The sequence below is a fragment of the Bidens hawaiensis genome, unplaced genomic scaffold (genome assembly GCF_021521415.1).
Source record: "Bidens hawaiensis isolate Kalapana, Puna unplaced genomic scaffold, B.hawaiensis_p1.1 tig00004105_1, whole genome shotgun sequence".
Lineage (NCBI taxonomy): Eukaryota > Viridiplantae > Streptophyta > Magnoliopsida > Asterales > Asteraceae > Bidens > Bidens hawaiensis.
Genome location: NW_027491242.1, coordinates 1,576,804 through 1,596,977, shown reverse-complemented (window position 1 = coordinate 1,596,977; position 20,174 = coordinate 1,576,804). Strand labels below are relative to the sequence as shown.

General features: G+C 35.5%; 1 protein-coding gene and 1 pseudogene across 2 annotated transcripts; both read right to left on the bottom strand.

Annotated features, from left to right (window-relative positions):
• Nucleotides 1–4,085: 4,085 nt before the first annotated feature.
• LOC143625371 (zinc finger protein CONSTANS-LIKE 16 pseudogene) lies at nucleotides 4,086–6,140 on the bottom strand (annotated as a pseudogene). Its single transcript, XR_013152266.1, has 3 exons — nucleotides 6,102–6,140; nucleotides 4,472–5,502; nucleotides 4,086–4,343 (listed from the first exon to the last, which is right to left on the bottom strand). The product of XR_013152266.1 is annotated as a zinc finger protein CONSTANS-LIKE 16 pseudogene (transcript).
• A 1,118-nt stretch (nucleotides 6,141–7,258) lies between these two features.
• LOC143625517 (vesicle-associated membrane protein 722-like) lies at nucleotides 7,259–10,767 on the bottom strand. Its single transcript, XM_077095834.1, has 5 exons — nucleotides 10,492–10,767; nucleotides 9,245–9,386; nucleotides 9,039–9,159; nucleotides 8,820–8,882; nucleotides 7,259–7,650 (listed from the first exon to the last, which is right to left on the bottom strand). The coding sequence occupies exons 1-5, from the start codon at nucleotides 10,679–10,681 to the stop codon at nucleotides 7,501–7,503; spliced, it is 666 nt and encodes a 221-aa protein (XP_076951949.1). The 5' UTR covers nucleotides 10,682–10,767; the 3' UTR covers nucleotides 7,259–7,500.
• Nucleotides 10,768–20,174: the final 9,407 nt, after the last annotated feature.

Sequence of the window (20,174 nt, the reverse complement as noted above, 5' to 3'; positions counted from 1 at the left end):
GCAAGTATCATTCTTTGACAGGTAACACTTCAATCATCAACATCATTATTCGACGACAAATAATTGCAATAGCAGCAAGTTTGAGTTCACCAGAAACTTTTGCAATATAAAACCGAACCTATAAGTAAACGAATTCATTTTTGTCAAATGACATTTCAAACTTTATACGTTGTGATTATGTAATTTAAATGTGGTGATCAAATCTGAGCTGAAACTTTCACATAACTAAAACATTTAGTAATTGAACACATACGAAGCTACAACCATAAATGACATACTATATACTTTGGCAAGTCAAAACAAAGTCTAGAAATTTAACTAATGCTCATAAGTAGGTTTCAAGGCAACCACAAACATACGTCTAGATAATGCTAATATACCCAAATGGTGAACTAACTCAGTTTGACTAACCAAAGTCAACTTTGCCTCTTTATCGATCCCTTTAAGTTTCCTTGTATGACAACATAACTTTTAATCGCATGTATGAGTAATGATGTTCTGGGCGTTACTGATTCATTAGAAGCAAAGCCGAGCTTAAAACTGTCTTAAGTATTGGAGCTTGCAACCCCTTAAAAAACATGGACATTCCGTCTTATTTCCAAGTAGCGGAGAACACTCGGTATTGCTTTGGTTGTTTGTTTATATTTTCCTTGGTTTTGTCGTCACTCGAGCTAGCAGCCTGATCATTACCTTGCACCTACAACATGAACATTACCTTGCATTTGTAGCATGACTGAACGCTAAATTGCACCTGCATAGAGCAATATAAGACAACAATACTCTAATGTGTGAATACACGCGTAAAGTACAAAAAGAGTGAGCATATGGTACATGAAAATCTACCATAACTTAAGTTCCTAAACAAAGCCTACAAAAACTAATGTATTCAGTAAGATTGTCTTTTTGGATTACTAATAGTTAATAACACAACATCAAAGAAATCAAGCAAAAGAAAGCAAACAGAAGATAAACTCAACTAACAATCAAAGCTCGTTGTTTAAATGGAATCACAAATAGGCTCAGATATGTAATCATCATAGCCTTTATCATCCAAACTGACTCAAAATACGACGAACGCAGCCACCATAGACAGCCCGAAAGCCGTCGGCAACATGTTTTTAAACCCAACAGTGGGTACATCCCACTAAACCTATGAATACATACCCATCATGCACAACGCACTGCCGCCAGAAACCACGGGGCACATAAATCATTTATAATTTTATATACATACATACTCTCATGCTCCATGTCTATTAAGAAAAAGGAATCAATGGTAAATAATAAAGATTCTCAACTTAACCAACAATTCAAGCCATTAGCTAGATTGAGAAAATGTATATATATATGTCATTATGTGTGTACTGTTGGGGCATCTTAGTAGCAACATAGAATTGTCTCCGCAGTAGAAGAACTGGAAAGCTTAATTTCAAGCACAAAACATGTATAGAGAAAAAAATGCACCCAAATTAAGCTCACCACAACCGAATTGTGTTTCTTTTAAGCTTACACATGATTCGTCTGTAAATTCCCACCGTTACCGCCACCAAGGGTTTCAAAATCGAACCCGGCAACAATGACCACAATAAGAGGGAGAGAGAAGAGTGAACACTGCCACAACCACCTAGGCAACAGTAAGCGATGAAAACACCACCGCCGCCACCAAGGGTTCAGAGTGCTAGCGAGTAACTAAAGAATCATCATGGCCACCGCCTGAAAGAAATAATATGAGGGAGAGTGGAGATACGGTGATTGGATGACTAACCTAATTAAAACCATTTTAGCATTAAAACATGCTACAAATCATCTGGATACATAAAAAAAAGGTTTTTGTTACGTATTTATTTAAAATACGGGGAAAAAACATATGAAAAGTATGCATAAAAGGGAAGCTGTGGAAGCTGAACACTTATGACTTATGTGCCAAATATTCAGTTAATTTGACAAAATCTGCTTATCAATATAAACAAGATCATGTTCTACTTCTACCATACAAAGTTTTTTTATATAATATTTTTTTTATTGTTCCCTACAATCTATGGGTAAAAACCTTTGTAAAGAACACGCATGGAGAATCATTATCCACATGTTCCATGACAAATAATCTCATCAAACATGACTTTTTTTTGTTAGAATTAAGTGCTATCTAGCACATAAGCGTTCAGCTTCAAGTCTTTAACATCTAAAATTAAAGTATTGCAATTATCGTTGCTTATTGTATTACCCTTATTGCATGTCTTAACGAAGTTAATAGGGTATTATGACCTTTAATCCAATGCCTCGTGGACACATTTAATTTATTAATTATAATTACAGTTTTTACCCCTCAACTATACTAAATTTTTGTAAATTTAAATAATTGATATATATGTTTCCACTTCCTTAAGTTTACTCGTGTATTTTATAAGTTTATTTAATTATTTTTGTTTATTTCTATATCTTTTAATGTATTATATTTTCAAAAAACCGAACGTACCGTTGCGACGTGCATATTTTTGTCGACGTTTCGATATTAAGTTTGTTGAATATAGAGGTGCGGATTATAATATACAAATCATTATTGCATCAATACAACTCTTTAAAAGGTATAAGTTGCAACTTTTTACTTTTAACGTTTTAAGTCATGCAAGCATCTTGATTCATATTTCAGTAAAATGTAGGGCATGGTGAGGTAAATGATGAGTACTAGTTGTGGAAATGAACACTTACGCGCCAAACATTCACATAATTTTAACAAAGAAGTCATGTTTCATGAGATCATGGAACATGTGGATAATGATTTTCTAGGTGTGTTCTTTAAAGATGGTTCCAGGTGTAACGGGAAAAACATTTTTCTACAAAGCTTTGCTAGCTTATGTTCGTTTCATGTGGCTTTATTTCTTTCTCTCACAACGGCTTCATCAGATGTTGCGGCTAATAATATGCTTGGAGGGAAACAATTCACTCGAGATTCACGATTCGTTTTAACCCTAATAATATTTCGAGGTGCAACATCACAAAACAAATTGGGCCCCTGGAATTAGGTTAGCCAAACTAATTATATAGGTGACAATGTGACATGCAATAGTGGTTGTCGATCGAACTGCAAGACATTGTAGGCGTTAGTCACACATATTGTGGAAAGATAGATAATGGTTATGAGACATGACTTCAGACACATGTTGTTGGTTATTATGCGACACTCAAGCGCATATCTTAGATTCTAGCTTACGAAATTCGCCTTTTTGGTGTTTGACTAGAAAAGTTCCGGTTGACCATAAATATGAGAGCGTTGAATGATCCGTGGTTTTTCAATTTTATTTTAAGAGTCGGTGATAGAGTTGGTGATGGAACTGAAGAGTTGATCGAAGTAAACTTTATCCGCATACTTAATTGCATGACAGTCTCTTGCATTAATAGAGAAAACTCTATAAAAAAATTAGTCAATACAGTTTTTTCCTCTATTCAAAAGTATATGATTCATATTATTTAATCTCTAGAGCAATATTATCACAAAGAATGAGAGTGTTTACGAGATTATTGATCAAATGATCGACGTTTTTCGAAAGGAAGGAAAAAGATTACTACAAGTTTGAGGAAGCCGAAGACGATCATCACAACTTCTATGCGATTGAGTTCTTAAACTCACTAACTATTAGTCGTTGGCCACCTCATTAAGTTCGACTAAATATCGGATGTCCCATAATGTTGTTACGGAATATCAATCCATCACATGGTCTATGCAATATCACAAGATTGATATGGAAAGGTTTCCATCACTATACATTCATTTGGAGTTGGTTTATATAAGCAACAAATGACATTGTTGATCATTTAATATATCACATCAATTTTGCTTGAATTTTTTCTTAGTGCAACTCAAATTGCAGATATACATGCATCATTATTATCATATATGTACATCATAGATAAGATGAAAGTACAGCCAATATTATCACATGTTCATCTTATTAATTTGAGCAGAGAAATCAACGGACTAGCCGACTCTTCCCAATCTTGCAAAGAAATTTGGGCGGTTGGTTGTCGAAAACCATGCAACAAACTAATGAACAAAGCTTATTGTCGACGGATTTAATTACTAATTAGTACTAGTTTCTTTTCATAACATAAGTTGGGAAACTAGAAGTTGAAGGAGGAAGTTCAAAGGTTTCTTTTTTCACAAACCTCCCTTTCATTCTTGGCCTTTTTTCCGCATTTAGTTTTCTTACTTCATACCTTATCTTCTTCGAAAACAATCGCGATCTTCTTTTCTCTCTATACCTTGACACCCTTGCTTCTCTTCCTCCGTCACGTCCTCCTATGCCTCGGTATGAAGGATTGTTACTCCACGCCCATTGCGTCCCCTAAAATATTATTTCTTGATTAGCAAACGCATGTTTTTAAACAAATAAATAAGAGAAATCGAGACTAATGGATTTATAAATAGTCAGACAGACAGACAGACGGATAGATGTATAGATAGATAAAGAACCATGAGATCCGGCCAGTAATCATCAGAATTGAGTTCTGGCCGGGTTCCGTTTGTCCAAGGAGAACCTTGGTCATCCCAAGTATTGATCACATCTTCATAGTTTAGCCTCAAGAGCGTGCTTGATGTTCTCGACTTCCCTTCGTTACATTGATCGCTTAACACAATCGTCATGTTCTCCTCCTCTTTAATCATCAATGAAGATTCAAAATCAAAGTCCCAATCTAGTGTTTCCTTAGTTGCATCAAAGTCAAAGCCTAAAATTGTTTCACTTCTTTATCTTCAACCTTCACTATATTTTCATCAAAACAAGTTCCTATATTTTTAATATCATCTTCTTTATAGTTGTTAGTTAGCCCCAAATCTTCAATCCTACATGATGTATTATTATTATTATTATCAAACTCCTTCCCTAATAAGCTTTCAACATCAACAGCAAATTCCAAGAGCTCCAAATCATCTGTCGGGTGATTAAACCGATGACAATCATCCATGCTCCTACCTATTTCATTAGAATCATTGCATAATTCAGTTTCGAAAGGATCAAACACCGGAACGCAATACACAAGACTTTTTTCTAGCTCTTCATCATCATTGCTATCATCAAGCAATGATGCATCTAAACTACCTATCTCGGGAACTACATGAACCGAAGAGTTTACCCCCTTGTTCTTTCCTTCTACCTTGAGATAACACTTAGCCCGTCGTGGAGTACGCGCACGACGGGTGAACCCATGGTGCCAGGTTGGTTCAACTTCACTTGAACCAACCAGCTTAGAGGGTGCTGCTATCTGAAGAAGCACCCTCTCATGCTGACCACCCGCCTGGTCAACCCCGTGTATGGAGTCATCACAACTTTGACAAAAGAAAGCGTCATCAGTAGCACAATACCATCGAGCCCGCTTTCTTACACAGCTATCACACACCCTTGCCATTTTACCACCGACAGCATTCGCTGTTTTCTTTCCTGCAATCAAACAAAAAGTTTCACAACTTAATAAAGTTAATATCACTTTTTTTATAATGTAAAGGGACTTAATAATTTAATATCACTCTAGAGAGTACTAAAATAGTAACTTGTTAAGTACTAAAACGTCTAAAATAGTAACATAATGTCAATGTACAGTGCAAGGTTTTGTGACAACATTGCACATATATATATCATAACATTGATCATTAGAATTGTTGATTGTTGTGTTGGTCCCCAAAAGTCACGTTTTGTGATGAAGCAGGCTCGAGGGGCCGGTTTTGTGGACCCATGACATGGTCATATGGCTCGTATCAGGTGGCTGATTCGTCAAGTGATTAGAGTTATCTTAGACTCTGGTTTCTGATTGGTGAATATTCTGCCTTGGGGATTTTTATGGGTCCATTGGCATGTGGGCTAGGAAGATCTCTTCAATGGCCATTTAACAACTTTTTTGTATTATTATTATTATTATTATTATTATTATTATTATTATTATTATTATTATTATTATTATTATTATTATTATTATTATTATTTATTATAATATTGTAGTTGGTTACCAAACAACTTACACGACAGTTGAAATAACGTAATTTTCGTTGGTGTGTGTTTATTTGATATGACATTAATAATAAAACTTTTAAATATTTGAACAACAGTTACATATATCATTTTGTTATCTTCAAGAACTACAAAATGCATGGTGTAATGTCCTGTGTATACTTGTTTTTGGTATTCGAGACTTATTGGACCTTCATAAATTCACCAAGTTCCCGAGGAGAAAAGCGAAGCTTTTTCATGCAATTTTGTCTTGTCTAGTATTGGTGCTTATGGAATGTGAGAATCGACATGGTGTCTAATGGCAAGACAATATCGGTGGCGAGCATGGTGGGGGGTATTAAAGCACTATCTTATCTTTGGTAAAAAAAAATAGGTTTGAGTAGTTTGTCTGTCATTGAAATTTGAAAGATTGGTGTGGGTTTAAGTTGGAATTGGGTTGGGTTAATTGGTCGTATAAGGTGTTTGGTATATTCAATTCCGTTTTACATTCAACCAATGAACTATGATTTTATTATTCCATTGCAACAATTCTTCCACTCGAAGTAACTACGAACTTCAAATTAAGTAATAACATTCTTGAATCATCAAAATTACTCGTTTGAAAAAATAAACGAGATAAGTGTTAGCATCAGTAGTTAGGCCATCAATTATGCAGCAAACTTTTTCGATCGCTTTGTTTTTACAGAAGGGGTTATCGGCAATTCAGTTGATGATAGGTATTTTTTCATTGTAGGCCTTTCATATGTCTATTTCACAAATGGGGAAACACTCTGTTTAGCGAATCGTTTTCAAATCACGAACAGGCTAAAAGACCATACTTACAATATGACGGAAACATGATTCAGAACTTAATAAACTGATAGACCAAGGATTCAATGTCCTGTCTGAATTTAGTTTATACTCAAATAGTCAATACCATCCAAGGACCCATTCATTTCATTCATTTTACAGTGATAGAACAAAGGATTCATAGGCACTGTGGTCCTGCTTTAAGGTTATTTCCATTCAGATCAATGGCTAATTTCGTTCTGTTATCTTTATCCACTTGAAACGTTGATGGGCATAAAACCTCGAAACCACATAGCCTCAAAACGTCGATGCCCATAGACCCACTATGGTACGACTTTTAAACTACCTTCCACGTATACAACAAAATAACAAATTGAGCTGAAGACAAAACCAACATTCTCAAAACATAAATCATCATTCTAACATGTTTTCCAATAATGTTTTCAGATGCAATGGAATAAAAAGCGACATGATATGGAGCAATTTTGTAATTTAAGAAAAGGCCGAAACAATCCTGTCCATGTCGATAAGCCCCATTTAACATACCCTCCCCGAAAATGATTCTACTAAAAGTTACAGACCAGTGACCATGGTCTAGAGGTACAAAATAGCAAACATTCACACAACATAGGCTTCTTTGATAGCGGATAGTAAAAACATGGAAAACAAATAAACAAGGAGACAGATGAAAGAGAGATTATGTGTATGTACTTCACTTGCCACAGTTGAAGCCGCCACAGACCGACAGAACAATGATGAGAATCAAGGCGATGATGATTCCAAGAACTATAAGTTTTATCTTCATATTCTGTAGCCACATTTTTCTCCTCATTTGTGTGCCTTGTGTTCTAAAATCTTGTGCCTGCAAGTAAATATAAAGATGAAAGGGGGCATTTTGAATCGTTTATTTACGAACGGGTCCATATAAGTTATGTTGGTCAGAAGTCCACCAAAGTGTATCATTATTTATGTTATTATGTATAATACTTTCTAGCTCATTTAATGAAAAGAACTATAAAAATATATAAAAATTTGTAAGTAATTTTGACACCTGATTATTTATGAAAAATAGAGCTATTGGACGATGTTTTGGGACCCAAGTCAGCGCATATCAGAAAATTAAATGTACTGTCCCATTACTCGGTCTGTGTGACCCGCCCACTATGCCACCACTAATAAAGATTCATGCTTTGTAAATAAAAAAATGCAGCAATGAAGAAAACAAAACAGATGAAATGCAAATGTAACTGCCAGATCCCACATTTGGAATTATATCAGAGCGGTATAAAGGGGCTTTATCTTTTAACAATTCATGTGTAAACTAAAAATGTTAGTTTGAAAAATCACTCACATAGCTGTTCAAGAACTCGCGAAATAATTAATGCACCATTTAATTTAATAATAACAAAGTAAAGATATCCTGTGACATCCTTACAATCATCGCTATCATGGAAATAAGTTTGCAGGGTTATTAACCATTTACCTTTACACAAATTCAGATTTTAAGCACGTAAAACTCCTATGAGAAGTTTATTTTTTCATATTGCAATTGCTTTTGCAGTATATTAGTATATTGTACGTATTGACAACGGACTTTAATATCAACTCCAAAAAACTCTTCCTAAGGACATACAATTAGATTCAGTTATAACCCTTAAGCAAAACTGCACACGTTAAACTAGTCGTCGACAAGATATGCCAATATGCATAAACTTTGCCAATTAGATTGTACAAAAGAACATGATAGTAATCAAGTAGCACATAAATTCTGATGCAATCTAAATTATGTAAATACACATAGTGATGTGAAGAGATTATAATTGAAATGTAGAATGGCAAATCAAAGATTTCTTATACTATTATAAAAGCCCAACTTAGCTCAGAAAATAAAAAGATAGAAACATGTCAAAAAGGGCTTATTTGAAGTGTAATCTCTTAAATTATTTCTGAAAATTTTATGTTTAGAGTTTGAAGTCAAACCTGTGTACTAAGTTACACCTACTATCCCAATAAGAACTTGAATACACTGACCTGAGAACGAAGGTTTTCAGTTTTATCCACAAGAAGTTCTATCTTCTCACCACGATCTAGAACCTATACAAATTCAAACAATTACAATATCAGAATAAAACCAGCATGTGTAGTTAGCATCTTTAATCTCATTCATTACAAAAATGGGTACGTGAATGATATCTGTGTGTGTGTGTGCGCGCGCGTGACAATTTAACCTAGACACACAAAAAGGATTACCTTTTCAATGTTCTCCATCATCACACCTTTGACTTCTGAGACCTGAGCCTTGACCTTTGAAAGCTTGCTAATTTCTTCAGGATGATCAACACAATACTGCATCTGCTCCTTCAGCTTAGGTCTGGTAATAATAAGCTTAACCATAAATATGTAATTAATCAAGAAAGATTATACAAATATTGCAACTAAATAAAGAACCAGATTACCCAAATTCTTTGTTCAGACTATTGGCAATAGCTGTAGCAGCTTTCCCACCACCGTATTTCTTGTTAAAGTCATCCTTGATTCGCTCAAGAAAAGCCATTGGAACTTGTCTGCCAGCAGATTCAGCAGCCACAACACAGAAAGCTTCATGATTCAAAAGCAAATAATTAAACACGAAATTCATTATTCATTAACATCTATGACGATTGTCGTTATGTTATGTTATGTTATTATTATTATTAACTCTTAACATTTTCTCCTTTAAAATATACATACAACTTATATATCTGTTTCCAGTAGAGCTGTAAACGAACCGAACGTTCGGCGAAAAGTTTGTTTATGTTTGTTCGTTTAATAAATGAACGAACATGAACAACGAATTTTGCTCAATTAAATAAATGAACAAACAAGAACAATCGAACACAGGCCATGTTCGTTCAATTGTGTTCATTTACGTCCATTTACGTTCGCTAATATTTATTTGTTTATGCTTGTTCATTAAAGGTTTGTATGACTTTTTAATAACTTTTCTAATCTTATCACATAGATTTAAGCAAATTTATTAACTATAAAACAATTATGCATATAAGTATTATATGATTATATTACATGTAAAACTAACATATGCATAAGAAAGTTAAAAAAAACACCAACACAAACTTGGTAGCACCAAACCGCTGACACTAACCACTCTGAATTAGCCAAATCAAATAAAACATTGTAAGCATTCATTTATGTCCATTCGTTTATGTTCTTAAACCGTCACATATAGGGATGAGCATTTTCGGTACCAAGTTTTGAGTTCAGTATCGGTACGGTACCGGTATTTCCCGAATTTTACACGAAATACCGGTACCGTACCAGTGCATAACCAAACATTTAGGTACCGCTACCAAATATTTCCAAATTTCAGGATTGGGATTTTCGAGATCAGTACCGGTACCATCCCGAGCTTATCCCTAATCACAAACAACCACATTTCCTTATTGACCGAACACTAACAAGAAATTTCGTTCAATTAGTCATTCCAAAACCATACTCTTATCCAATTAAAGCTTAACGAACAAACATGACCAAGGCCTAGTTCGATTCAGTTCCTTTACAGCCTCACATATATAATATATCCAGTGTGTGTGTGTGTGTATAAGTTATCTAATTCTGTCTAAGCTTCATACACTTTCTATTTATAAGCAACTAATCACATATAAAAATGAAAAATGAAAACCCTAGAATGAGAAATAAAGCATACTGAAGCCATCTTCAACGAGGTAATTAAAGGTATGTCCATCGCAGTTGTAAGTAAACTTGTTGTTGGTGGTAGGAAGCTTCTGGAGGCATTGGGAGGCAATAGAGGTGAAATTGCCGGTGAACTCGGTGTACTCGGCGATAATCACGGTGCCTCTGGAGACAAAGCTGTAGATCAACGACTGTTGGCCCATGGTGATTGTGTTATGGAGTTTGATTATTGAATTGAAACCCTAGCGAACGAACGAGCAGACAGTTTGGTGTGATTTGGGGGTAAGTGGTGTTTACACTGTAGATACGGGATGGACTGAAAGTAACTGAATCGGATAGATGGAATAGTGGATTTAGATTTTTTTAAGCTAGCCTACGTGATCAAGTCACGCCCCACCACCCCACTCAGGCCAGCTATGTTGACATGATCGGGATCCACGCTGGCGTCCAAGTTTAACTTGGCGTTCCTGGTAAAACTCAGTTTGCTCACCCCACCCGAAGGCAAGACAGGTTTTTAATGCTCTGAAAAAATCAGGTCGGAATCAGGATTCGAACCCGAAACACCCGGGTCATCCGTCATGTTCCTGACCATTGGAGCAAGCCCCACTGGTTAGTGACTCATCATTTAGATGATCTGTAAATTAATATTGTCATCAATTTGTTTTGCTATTTCAATATTTGTTAGACCATGTGTAGGCAAAACTTTTCACATTTAGATGTTTTATGGCACGTAGTTGTCCAGTCAACATTGAAGAGCTTTATAAAAAGTGGTGTAGTGATAAAAAATCCGTACTCTCATGCAATCATTACCCGTCTCTCTCTCTCCCTCTAACAAAACGCATCCCCCGTAACTTTGAGGGGGGGGGGGGTGTAGGAAGTGTTATGGCTCAGAACTTTACCCATAGGCCATAACTCTCACTACACATGATCTTAGATCATGCCTAGCGGGATTGTGCGACATGTGACGTCTTGGTCAACAATAAAAATTTTTGTAAAATGTGGTATAGTGGTAAAATGTCAACATAACCCTCTTTCATTATAAAATTATTACAGTTTTTAATTTTTTAATATAGATAAAATATAAATTGAAAGGTTTAAAATGGCCAACCATTTCCCCACCTACGTTGCTTACGAACCAATTCAAAACTAAAGCGAAAAGTACAGGGCGCAGTGTTCAAAGCGTTTTGACCCCCTTTTTCATCCAAAAACTCTACCACTATGTGTGGTCTTAGGTTTATGTGTTATATAGGAGGTGTGATATATGAGATGTGAGTTTGTTATATAGACGTCACGAAATTGAGAGATAGGCAGTGAAGGTTTCACATATTTTATTCAAAAAAAGCATGTACTATAGCGAGATGAAACGTGGTTGTGGGGTTCACATACCTATGCGACGGGTGTTTTGGGCCGCAATTGCTAGGGTGACAGGGCTTAGCACACTCTCACCCTAGCCATATAACATGGCCTTATGAATGGTGATCAATGTGGCATTCAATTTTCACTTCATTACTCATAAATACAAACGTTGTGCCTTTGCTACTGTGAATGTTTGTGTAGCGGACATGGCTATATATGTCGTAAATAAGATTCGAGTTTTCTTGAGATTGGTAAATGGTTGTTCAAATTGTGAGATTCTTGTATTAATGTAAAAAAATTATGAACCAAGTTTGTTAACTGGGAATGAGAGTTAAATACACAAAACAACTAAAATTATAAAAATACTTAATATAAATTGTAATAGCTAATTGTTTAAATTGTTACTAAGTAATTAAATATTATCAATGTTTTAAAACTGGTATTTTAATCGTACCGCATTAGGCTTAGAAACGGTTTAACTAAGTTTACTAGTTAACACAATACTTGCATTAAAAACACCAACTTTAACTTAAAAAATAATCCACAAATATATGATTTCATAAGCATCAACTTTTCAACATTTTGTTTTAAATAAAAGTATACAATGGGTTAACGACATTGGTTGGCAATATTTAAAGCAATTGAATTCAGTTATAAATCATTTATGGAACTAAAGCCTCTAAGTTAAAAATTTTAATTGGGAGGTAAGTAAATTGTTTATGGAAGCCTCTAAGCCACTAGATTAGAATGTTTACCCTTATGAGCCTCTAAAAGTCTTTGGTTTAAAACCAATTATCTTGTACAAACCAGTATTACCGCAAATATCAACGGTTCAACTAATAAACCCGTTTGTCCAACTAACCAGGCTAAAATGTATTGATCACTTGTCCGGCATCTGGTTAAAACCAACATTATCGGTCGGTATACCGGTTTTTAAAACATTGCATTCAACACGACACAACACGAATAAATATATGGGTTGAATTGAATTTAAAAATTCAACCCGTAAACCCAAAATTCGCTAATCATTTAACCTATCAACACGACATGATCTATATTCCTATGAAATTTCATACTATACGCGTTGATTCGGTATACGGGTGTATAATACCGGTATGATAATTGATAATGATACGATTCAGGAAAAAATTGGGATAATTCCCAAAATGATCCAAAACAAGAGAGAAAAAAAAATAATTCTAAATGGGTTCACATTCCCAAACTAACCCATGAAATATGTACTGACCAGACGCTTTGGGAAAATAAACGACGGGATTTTTAATCCAATCAAAATGTGACATGTGTAAAGGTTCTGACACACCAGACGAGATTTTTAAAAATCTCGTCTGTTTCGATCATATTTTTAACTAAATTCACTTTTTATAAAACAGTCTACAAAAACTGTTTTTTAATGTTTCTTATCTGGTCAGTCCATATTTTTTTTTCTTGAGATTTAGGCTATTTTAATTTCGTTTTTGTAGACGCATTTTGATTGAATTTGTACCAAGGAGTTCATATTCTCAAGTTTACTTTTTATAAGTTTTAAGTGTTTTAATATCGTCTCGACCGATAGGATTTTTACTATTCCGTCTTGACCGACAATGTTTTTGATTATTCCGTCTACTCCGACTATATTTTTAATTAAGTTTTATGTGACCCCACTTTCCTAAATTAAAATATTAATTAAAGAAATAAGTATTGATGATCTTCTATATTCTTCATGTTCTTCCATTTTATCTTCAAACTTCTGTATTTATCTTGTTAGTCTTCAATTAGGTTTCATGGAATTTGAAATATTGTAGTGTGTTATGGTGGTAAATGGCAAAACAATGATGATGGAAGCTGTGAATACGTTCCAACAAACTGTAAACGGGGAGGTGTGAATCGTGATTCAAACATCAACCATTCAAGTTGTTGGGTTTACTTGAGAATCTGAACTCCTTGGTAAGAACTCAAAAACCCAGGACCCAAATCCGCAACCTCGACTTGATCTCCTCTCTTATACTTCATTTTGTATGAAATGTTAATGATGAATGATGGATCGGATACAAGATAAACAAGAAGAAGATATAGGAATAATATTATGGGATTTGAACTTAACAGATAAGAAATTTGAGAATATGAACTCCTTGGTACAAATTCAATCAAAATTCGTATACCAAGATGAAATTAAAAAAACCCAAATCTCAAGAAAAAAAAATATGGACTGATCAGATAAGAAACATTAATAAACAGTCTTGGTAGACTGTTTTATAAAAAGTGAATTTAGTTAAAAATATGGTCGGAACATACGAGATTTTTAAAAATCTCGTCTGGTGTGTCAGAACCTTTACACATGTCACCTTTTGATTGATTAAAAATCTCGTCGTTTATTTTCCCAAAGTGTCTGATCAGTACATATTTCATGGATTAGTTTAGAAATGTGAACCCATTTAAAATTATTATTTTTTTCTCTCTCTTGGTTTTGGATCATTATACCTACTTGTACAGTTGTACTACTATGTGCTATATCCCCACCTATTTACCCATGAAAAGTTTGACTTCACTATTAGGCAGGCTCAGCTAGATTGAGCGTTGACTGAGGAGTACAGCTAAAATTTACAGCATGAGCTTACACATTATTCGTGCGTGGCTTTCACGCGTGCTAGTAACACGTCAGATCTATACCACCATATGATGTGGTCCCACCGTAAGCAAGGTCATAGAGGCCACGTAGCCGCTTGTGAATACTGTTGATGTCCAATCGCATTTAAGGTGTGTGGTAAACACCCGAGTCTTTCTAAATATCTGGTGAGAAGAGAAAAAAAAAAGAATATCTATCACTATATATTTATTTTAATGTCGTTTATTTAAGTAATGGAAAATTGCAAAAGTGATAAAAGTGCTTCCTATATGGATATTGCTTTTAAAGTCTATATATCTAATAATCAAAATGATACATAAACCGTTAAAATTGTTTAATTTAAGGACAGAATTACAAATTTTGTTCTTTAAAATAAGACGAATTACGGTTCGTGTCCTTTTCTAAGTTTCCTTATAGGCGGTGTACTTTAAACTTTTTTTTCCTACAAGTTTTGTCCTTTACGCTAACTGGGTTAGAAAAAGTCAGTTAAATCCCATCACGTGAGGCGCATGTGAGGGTACTTTTGTCCTTTCATATATCTCTGCAACTAAACCCTGTATCACTCTTCCCCCTCCCTCTCAATCGAATCAATTCCCGGCGATTAAAAACCCGACAGTTAAACCCTAAACCCTCGTATCCGACTCGACTCAACAACCCGACAGTTAATACCTTAAATTGCACATCATTCTCAGAACTTAAAAACGTAAGATGGATGATCCTCCTCCTCATCGATTCTACATTCGTGAAGCTGATGAACAATCAAATGCTGATGCGTTTTATGGTAAGTTAAAACTTTAGGGTTTATAATTGGGTTTATTTAACTAACAGCTGTTTAATCATGTTTGTGTAGTAAATAATCCACATTTGTTCACGATCAAGATGCACCATGGTGGCAGTTTCACTAAATTTCCTGGACGGGTTTATAAAAGAGCCGTTGTCCATTTTGTTGACATGCTAGATATTGACAAGTTTTCAGTTCACGAGCTTGATCGAATCTTGCTTGAATTATCCTATCCTACAGATAAGGTTAGATTCTACCATTATGTAGTACCGGGTTCAGAATTGGATTGGGGGCTTAGAGCTTTGGGAAGTGATGATGATGTTAGGGGATTTGCTAAGTATATTGGAGCTTTAAATCAGTTAATGAATGTGTATGTTGAGCATGAGTTCACCTCTGTACACACATACTTCTGCTCACCCTCAAAGTTTACTATTGAAGAGATAACAAATAAGGAGTTTCTTGCAAGTGAGGTCGTACTAGATAAAGTAAACTCAGTTAAGAAAAGGTTGTTGTTGGAATGGCAAGATAGCACAAATGAGGTTGTTGTTCAAAAGGTAGTTGTGGAACAAGACAAACAGGATGCAAATGTGAATGTTCAAGAAGAGAATAATGTTGGTGTTGTTGAACAACAAGACCAGATTGATATATGTCATGAGGATCCAGAATTTGACCCTATGTTTGGAGAGGATGCTTTTGGTGTGCAACCTACAAATGAGGTGGAGATTGATTACAATGGTGATGTAGATGGAGGTGGGGATGGAGGTGGATATGGTGTGCAGCCTACAAATGAGGTGGGGATGGAGGTGGGGATGAAGATAGTGAAGATTCTTCAATTTCAGATGAAGAAAGTGGAGATGAGTCTTCAAGTTCAGATGAAAGTGGAACTGATGATAGTAGGGATTCTAACTATGAAATGAGAGATGAGAGTTCTGATGAAGATGAACATCTAGAGGGTTGTCCAGTTAAGAAACCAAAGAATGTGAAGAAATCTAAGAACAAAAAGAAATCTAAAAATGTTAAGAAAACTAGGGATGGTGATGAAGATTCAGAAAGTGATTCAGATAGTGACTTCAACTATGAAGATGGTGAAACACATGATGTAGATGTAGATATGAGGGATTTCAGACTGCATACTGATTTTGAAGTTGAACAGCAGGATGCAAATTGTAGTTTAGAGGTTTTGGACATAGAAATGGATGATGTGATGTTGGATAATGATAGGATGTATAATGAGAAACAAAGAAATGAGGGGGACATGGATTATCTTTTCCATGTGGGACAAGTTTTTAGTACAAAAGCAGAGGTGAAGGATATGATCAAGGCACATGCAGTTGAAACAAGAAGACAAATTAGGATAAGAAAAGATGATTTGGTAAGGTCAGGGCTGTGTGTGAAGGAGATATGGAAGACGGGTCCCACATGCAGGGGGTTGGATCTAGCAGTGCTAATAAAGATGAGGGACCAGTCCAGAAAAGTATTGGGGGTAGGGGAAAAAGGAAAGACCCACTTGCTATTAGATGCCCTTGGGTACTGTTGTTGTCATACCAAAAGAGAACAGCTTCATGGAAAATTACAAGGTTGATAAATGAACATAAATGCCTTCAATCTAGGGAAATTTATGCTTGCACAGCCGGGTTCCTCACAAACCATTTGGTTACTAATCTTCAAGATGACCCAAAGCTGAAAGTTAAATCCATCAAAGAAAGGTTTCAAATGAGGTTTGAAGTTGGTGTGTCTGAGATGAAAGCTTATAGGGCAAAGATGTTGGCCAGGGAACATATAATTGGAAATTTCAAAGGCCAATATGGGTTATTGAGGGATTATATTGAAGAGTTGAAGAGGACTAATCCAGATACAACAGTGAAGCTTGAATTAGAAGAATTCTCAGATCCAACATCTGAGACAAGACAATTCAAGAGGATATACATCTGTTTGGGGTCTTTGAAAAAGGGGTTCAAAGCAATAGGTAGGGATCTGTTGGGACTGGATGGGGCTTTCCTTAAAAGTGCTTGGCCTGGTCAACTTTTAACAGCAGTTGCTCTAGATCCAAACAATGGATACTACCCTGTTGCATATGCTGTAGTTGAAGCTGAAACATTGAACTCTTGGGAATGGTTCTTGGAATGCCTTGGTGATGACTTGGATATAAACAACAGATCCAAGTTTACCTTTATGAGTGACAGGCAAAAGGGTCTTATACAGGCTGTAGATAAGTTGTTTCCTTCTGCAGAGCATAGGTTTTGTGTGAGGCACATTGAAGATAACCTAAGATCACTCTTCAAAGGAAAGCTTTTAAGGGATGCTCTTTGGAAGCTGGCTAGATGTACATCACCTACACAATATGAGAGAGAGATGAACAACCTAAAAAACTTGAACAAAAGGTGTCATCTTTGGGTATCTAAGATCCCACCAGAAACATGGTCAAGGTCACACTTCTCTGGTAAGTTTTTAATTTTGTATCCTTTATTCTCTCATAACTTTCAAGTTTTGTCCTTTATCTGTTGTGTTTTGTTACAATAGGTAGAGCAATGTCTGATGTGTTGACCAACAACATGTGTGAATGTTTCAATTCAAAGCTGGTAGATGGAAGGGACAAGCCTATTATCACATTGCTGGAATACATCAGAGAATATGTGATGAGGAAGATTGTTACTGTGTTGAAGGTAATTGATAGGTCATCAGGGTTACTAACACCATATGCTACACAAATTATGGAGTCAGTGAAGAAGAAAGCAAGCAGGTGAGTTGTATGTGAATATTTACTTGTCTTGTAAATGATGTGAATGGTTTACATATTTGGATGATAGGTACTCTGTGCATTGGAATGGTGAGGATCATTATCAGGTAACAGGTCCATATGGTGATCAGTGTGTAGTGAACATGAGCACAAGTACATGTGCATGTAGGAGATGGGAGATAACTGGGATACCTTGTAGACATGTGGTGGCATGTATTTGGGTGAAGGGTGCACATGACAGATCTGTTGGCAGGCCAGAAACATTTGTCAAACCAATTTACACAATGGATAGGTGGAAGGCAGTGTATAGCTACAAGGTGTATCCCATCAATGGTATGAGTATGTGGCCCACATCACAAGTCCCAATCCAGATCACAGCTCCTAAATTAAAAAAGCAAACTGGAAGGCCAAAGAAATCAAGGAAAAAGTCAGCAGTGGAAAGGGAAGATGGTGGTTCAAGGAAAAAGTCAAAGGTTGATGCAAAGGGCAAGGGAAAGGCTGTGGAGGGTGAAGGTTAGAAAGTGAAGGCAGTGAGAAAGACAAAGCCAAAAGGATCAAACACTTGTGGGACATGTGGTCAAAAGGGTCACAACAAGAGATCATGCATGAAAAATTTTGCATATTAATGTGCCTACTGTTTGACTGTTTTTTGTAGTTTTTATGACTTTATGGTATGGATATTTTTATGACTGTTTTTGCAGATTTTAGACTTTTTTTGAAGTTTTTCATGGTATGGATGTATTAAGTTGTTGTCTGGACTTATTTTAAGTTTTTCAAACACTTGTATGGATGTATTAAGTTGTTATGGATGTATTAAGTTTTTCATGTTTTTGAAGTTTTTCATGGTATGGTAATGGTTGTGCATAACTGCAGATGGATGGATCAGATGTTACTTATTTTAAGGGATTGGACATATTTGCCCTTGGATCAGATTTTACATAATTTAATGGTTTGGCAGATGGATGTTTGTGCAGATGACTCATTCATCTTTTTGTGCATATGGATCTGCAGATGGATGGATCAGATGTTACTTATTTTAAGGGTTTGGACATATTTGCCCTTGGATCAGATTTTACCTAATTTAATGGTTTGGCAGATGGATGTTTGTGCAGATGACTCATTCATCTTTTTGTGCATATGGATCTGCAGATGGATGGATCAGATGTTACTTATTTTAAGGGTTTGGACATATTTGCCCTTGGATCAGATTTTACTTAATTTAATGGTTTGGCAGATGGATGTTTGTGCAGATGACTCATTCATCTTTTTGTGCATATGGATCTGCAGATGGATGGATCAGGTGTTACTTATTTTAAGGGTTTGGACATATTTGCCCTTGGATCTGATTTTACATAATTTAATGGTTTGGCAGTTTTTACTTATTTTCCTTTGGATCAGATCAGATCATATTATGCAGTATTCATCTCTTGGTTTATGGATGTTGTAGATGGATGTGTAGATAGTGCACAATGTGCAGATTGTGCATGATGTGCAGATTCTGCATAATGTGTAGATAGTGCATAATGTGTAGATAGTGCACAATGTGCAGATTGTGCATCATGTGTAGATAGTGCACAATGTGCAGATTGTGTATAGAATCCATCCAAAAGTCCAAAATAAACTAACCAAAGATCCAAATTAAATCCAAAATAAACTGATGATACATTGCTTAAAAGGGATCCAAAATTACATCCAAAATAAAGTCAAAATACATAATACTTAAACTGCATAAAGTCATAAATTAACTAATAAAGTCAAAATACAAATAGTCAACAACTTCAAATTCAGTCAACTAGTTACATTTTCATTTTCATTGCAATTACAATTGCAATGAAAATGATCAAACTAATGACCAATCTGTTCTTCATCTTCCTTGCTTGTTCTTTATAACTCTCTAAACTTTGTTCAACCATGTTTTTCGATTTCAATAAGCCCGGGATAATCTCTAATGCCCGTTCACACATTGGTGGGTCACGCCATCCAAGAAAGGGGCAATCCGATGTCTGGAAAAGAGGAGAAACATGAAGTATAAACAATTGACTGGAACTTAAATCGAATTACACACTTACCATGTCCGGACAAGAGAAAAACCGACGACCTGGATTTCTATCAGTCCATGAAGTTCGAACAACTGCTACCTTGCCACAAACACAGTAAGCCATCATCAATTGAGCCCTGGTATTTGAATTTCGCATCGAG

Excerpts from the sequence above, each read along its gene's own strand:
- LOC143625517 (XM_077095834.1), bottom strand. The coding sequence starts at position 10,681 with ATGGGCCAACAGTCGTTGATCTACAGCTTTGTCTCCAGAGGCACCGTG. Across the intron at positions 9,160-9,244 it reads AGTCTGAACAAAGAATTTGG|ACCTAAGCTGAAGGAGCAGA; the intron begins GTAATCTGGTTC and ends TATTATTACCAG. Across the intron at positions 8,883-9,038 it reads TGATGGAGAACATTGAAAAG|GTTCTAGATCGTGGTGAGAA; the intron begins GTAATCCTTTTT and ends GAATTTGTATAG.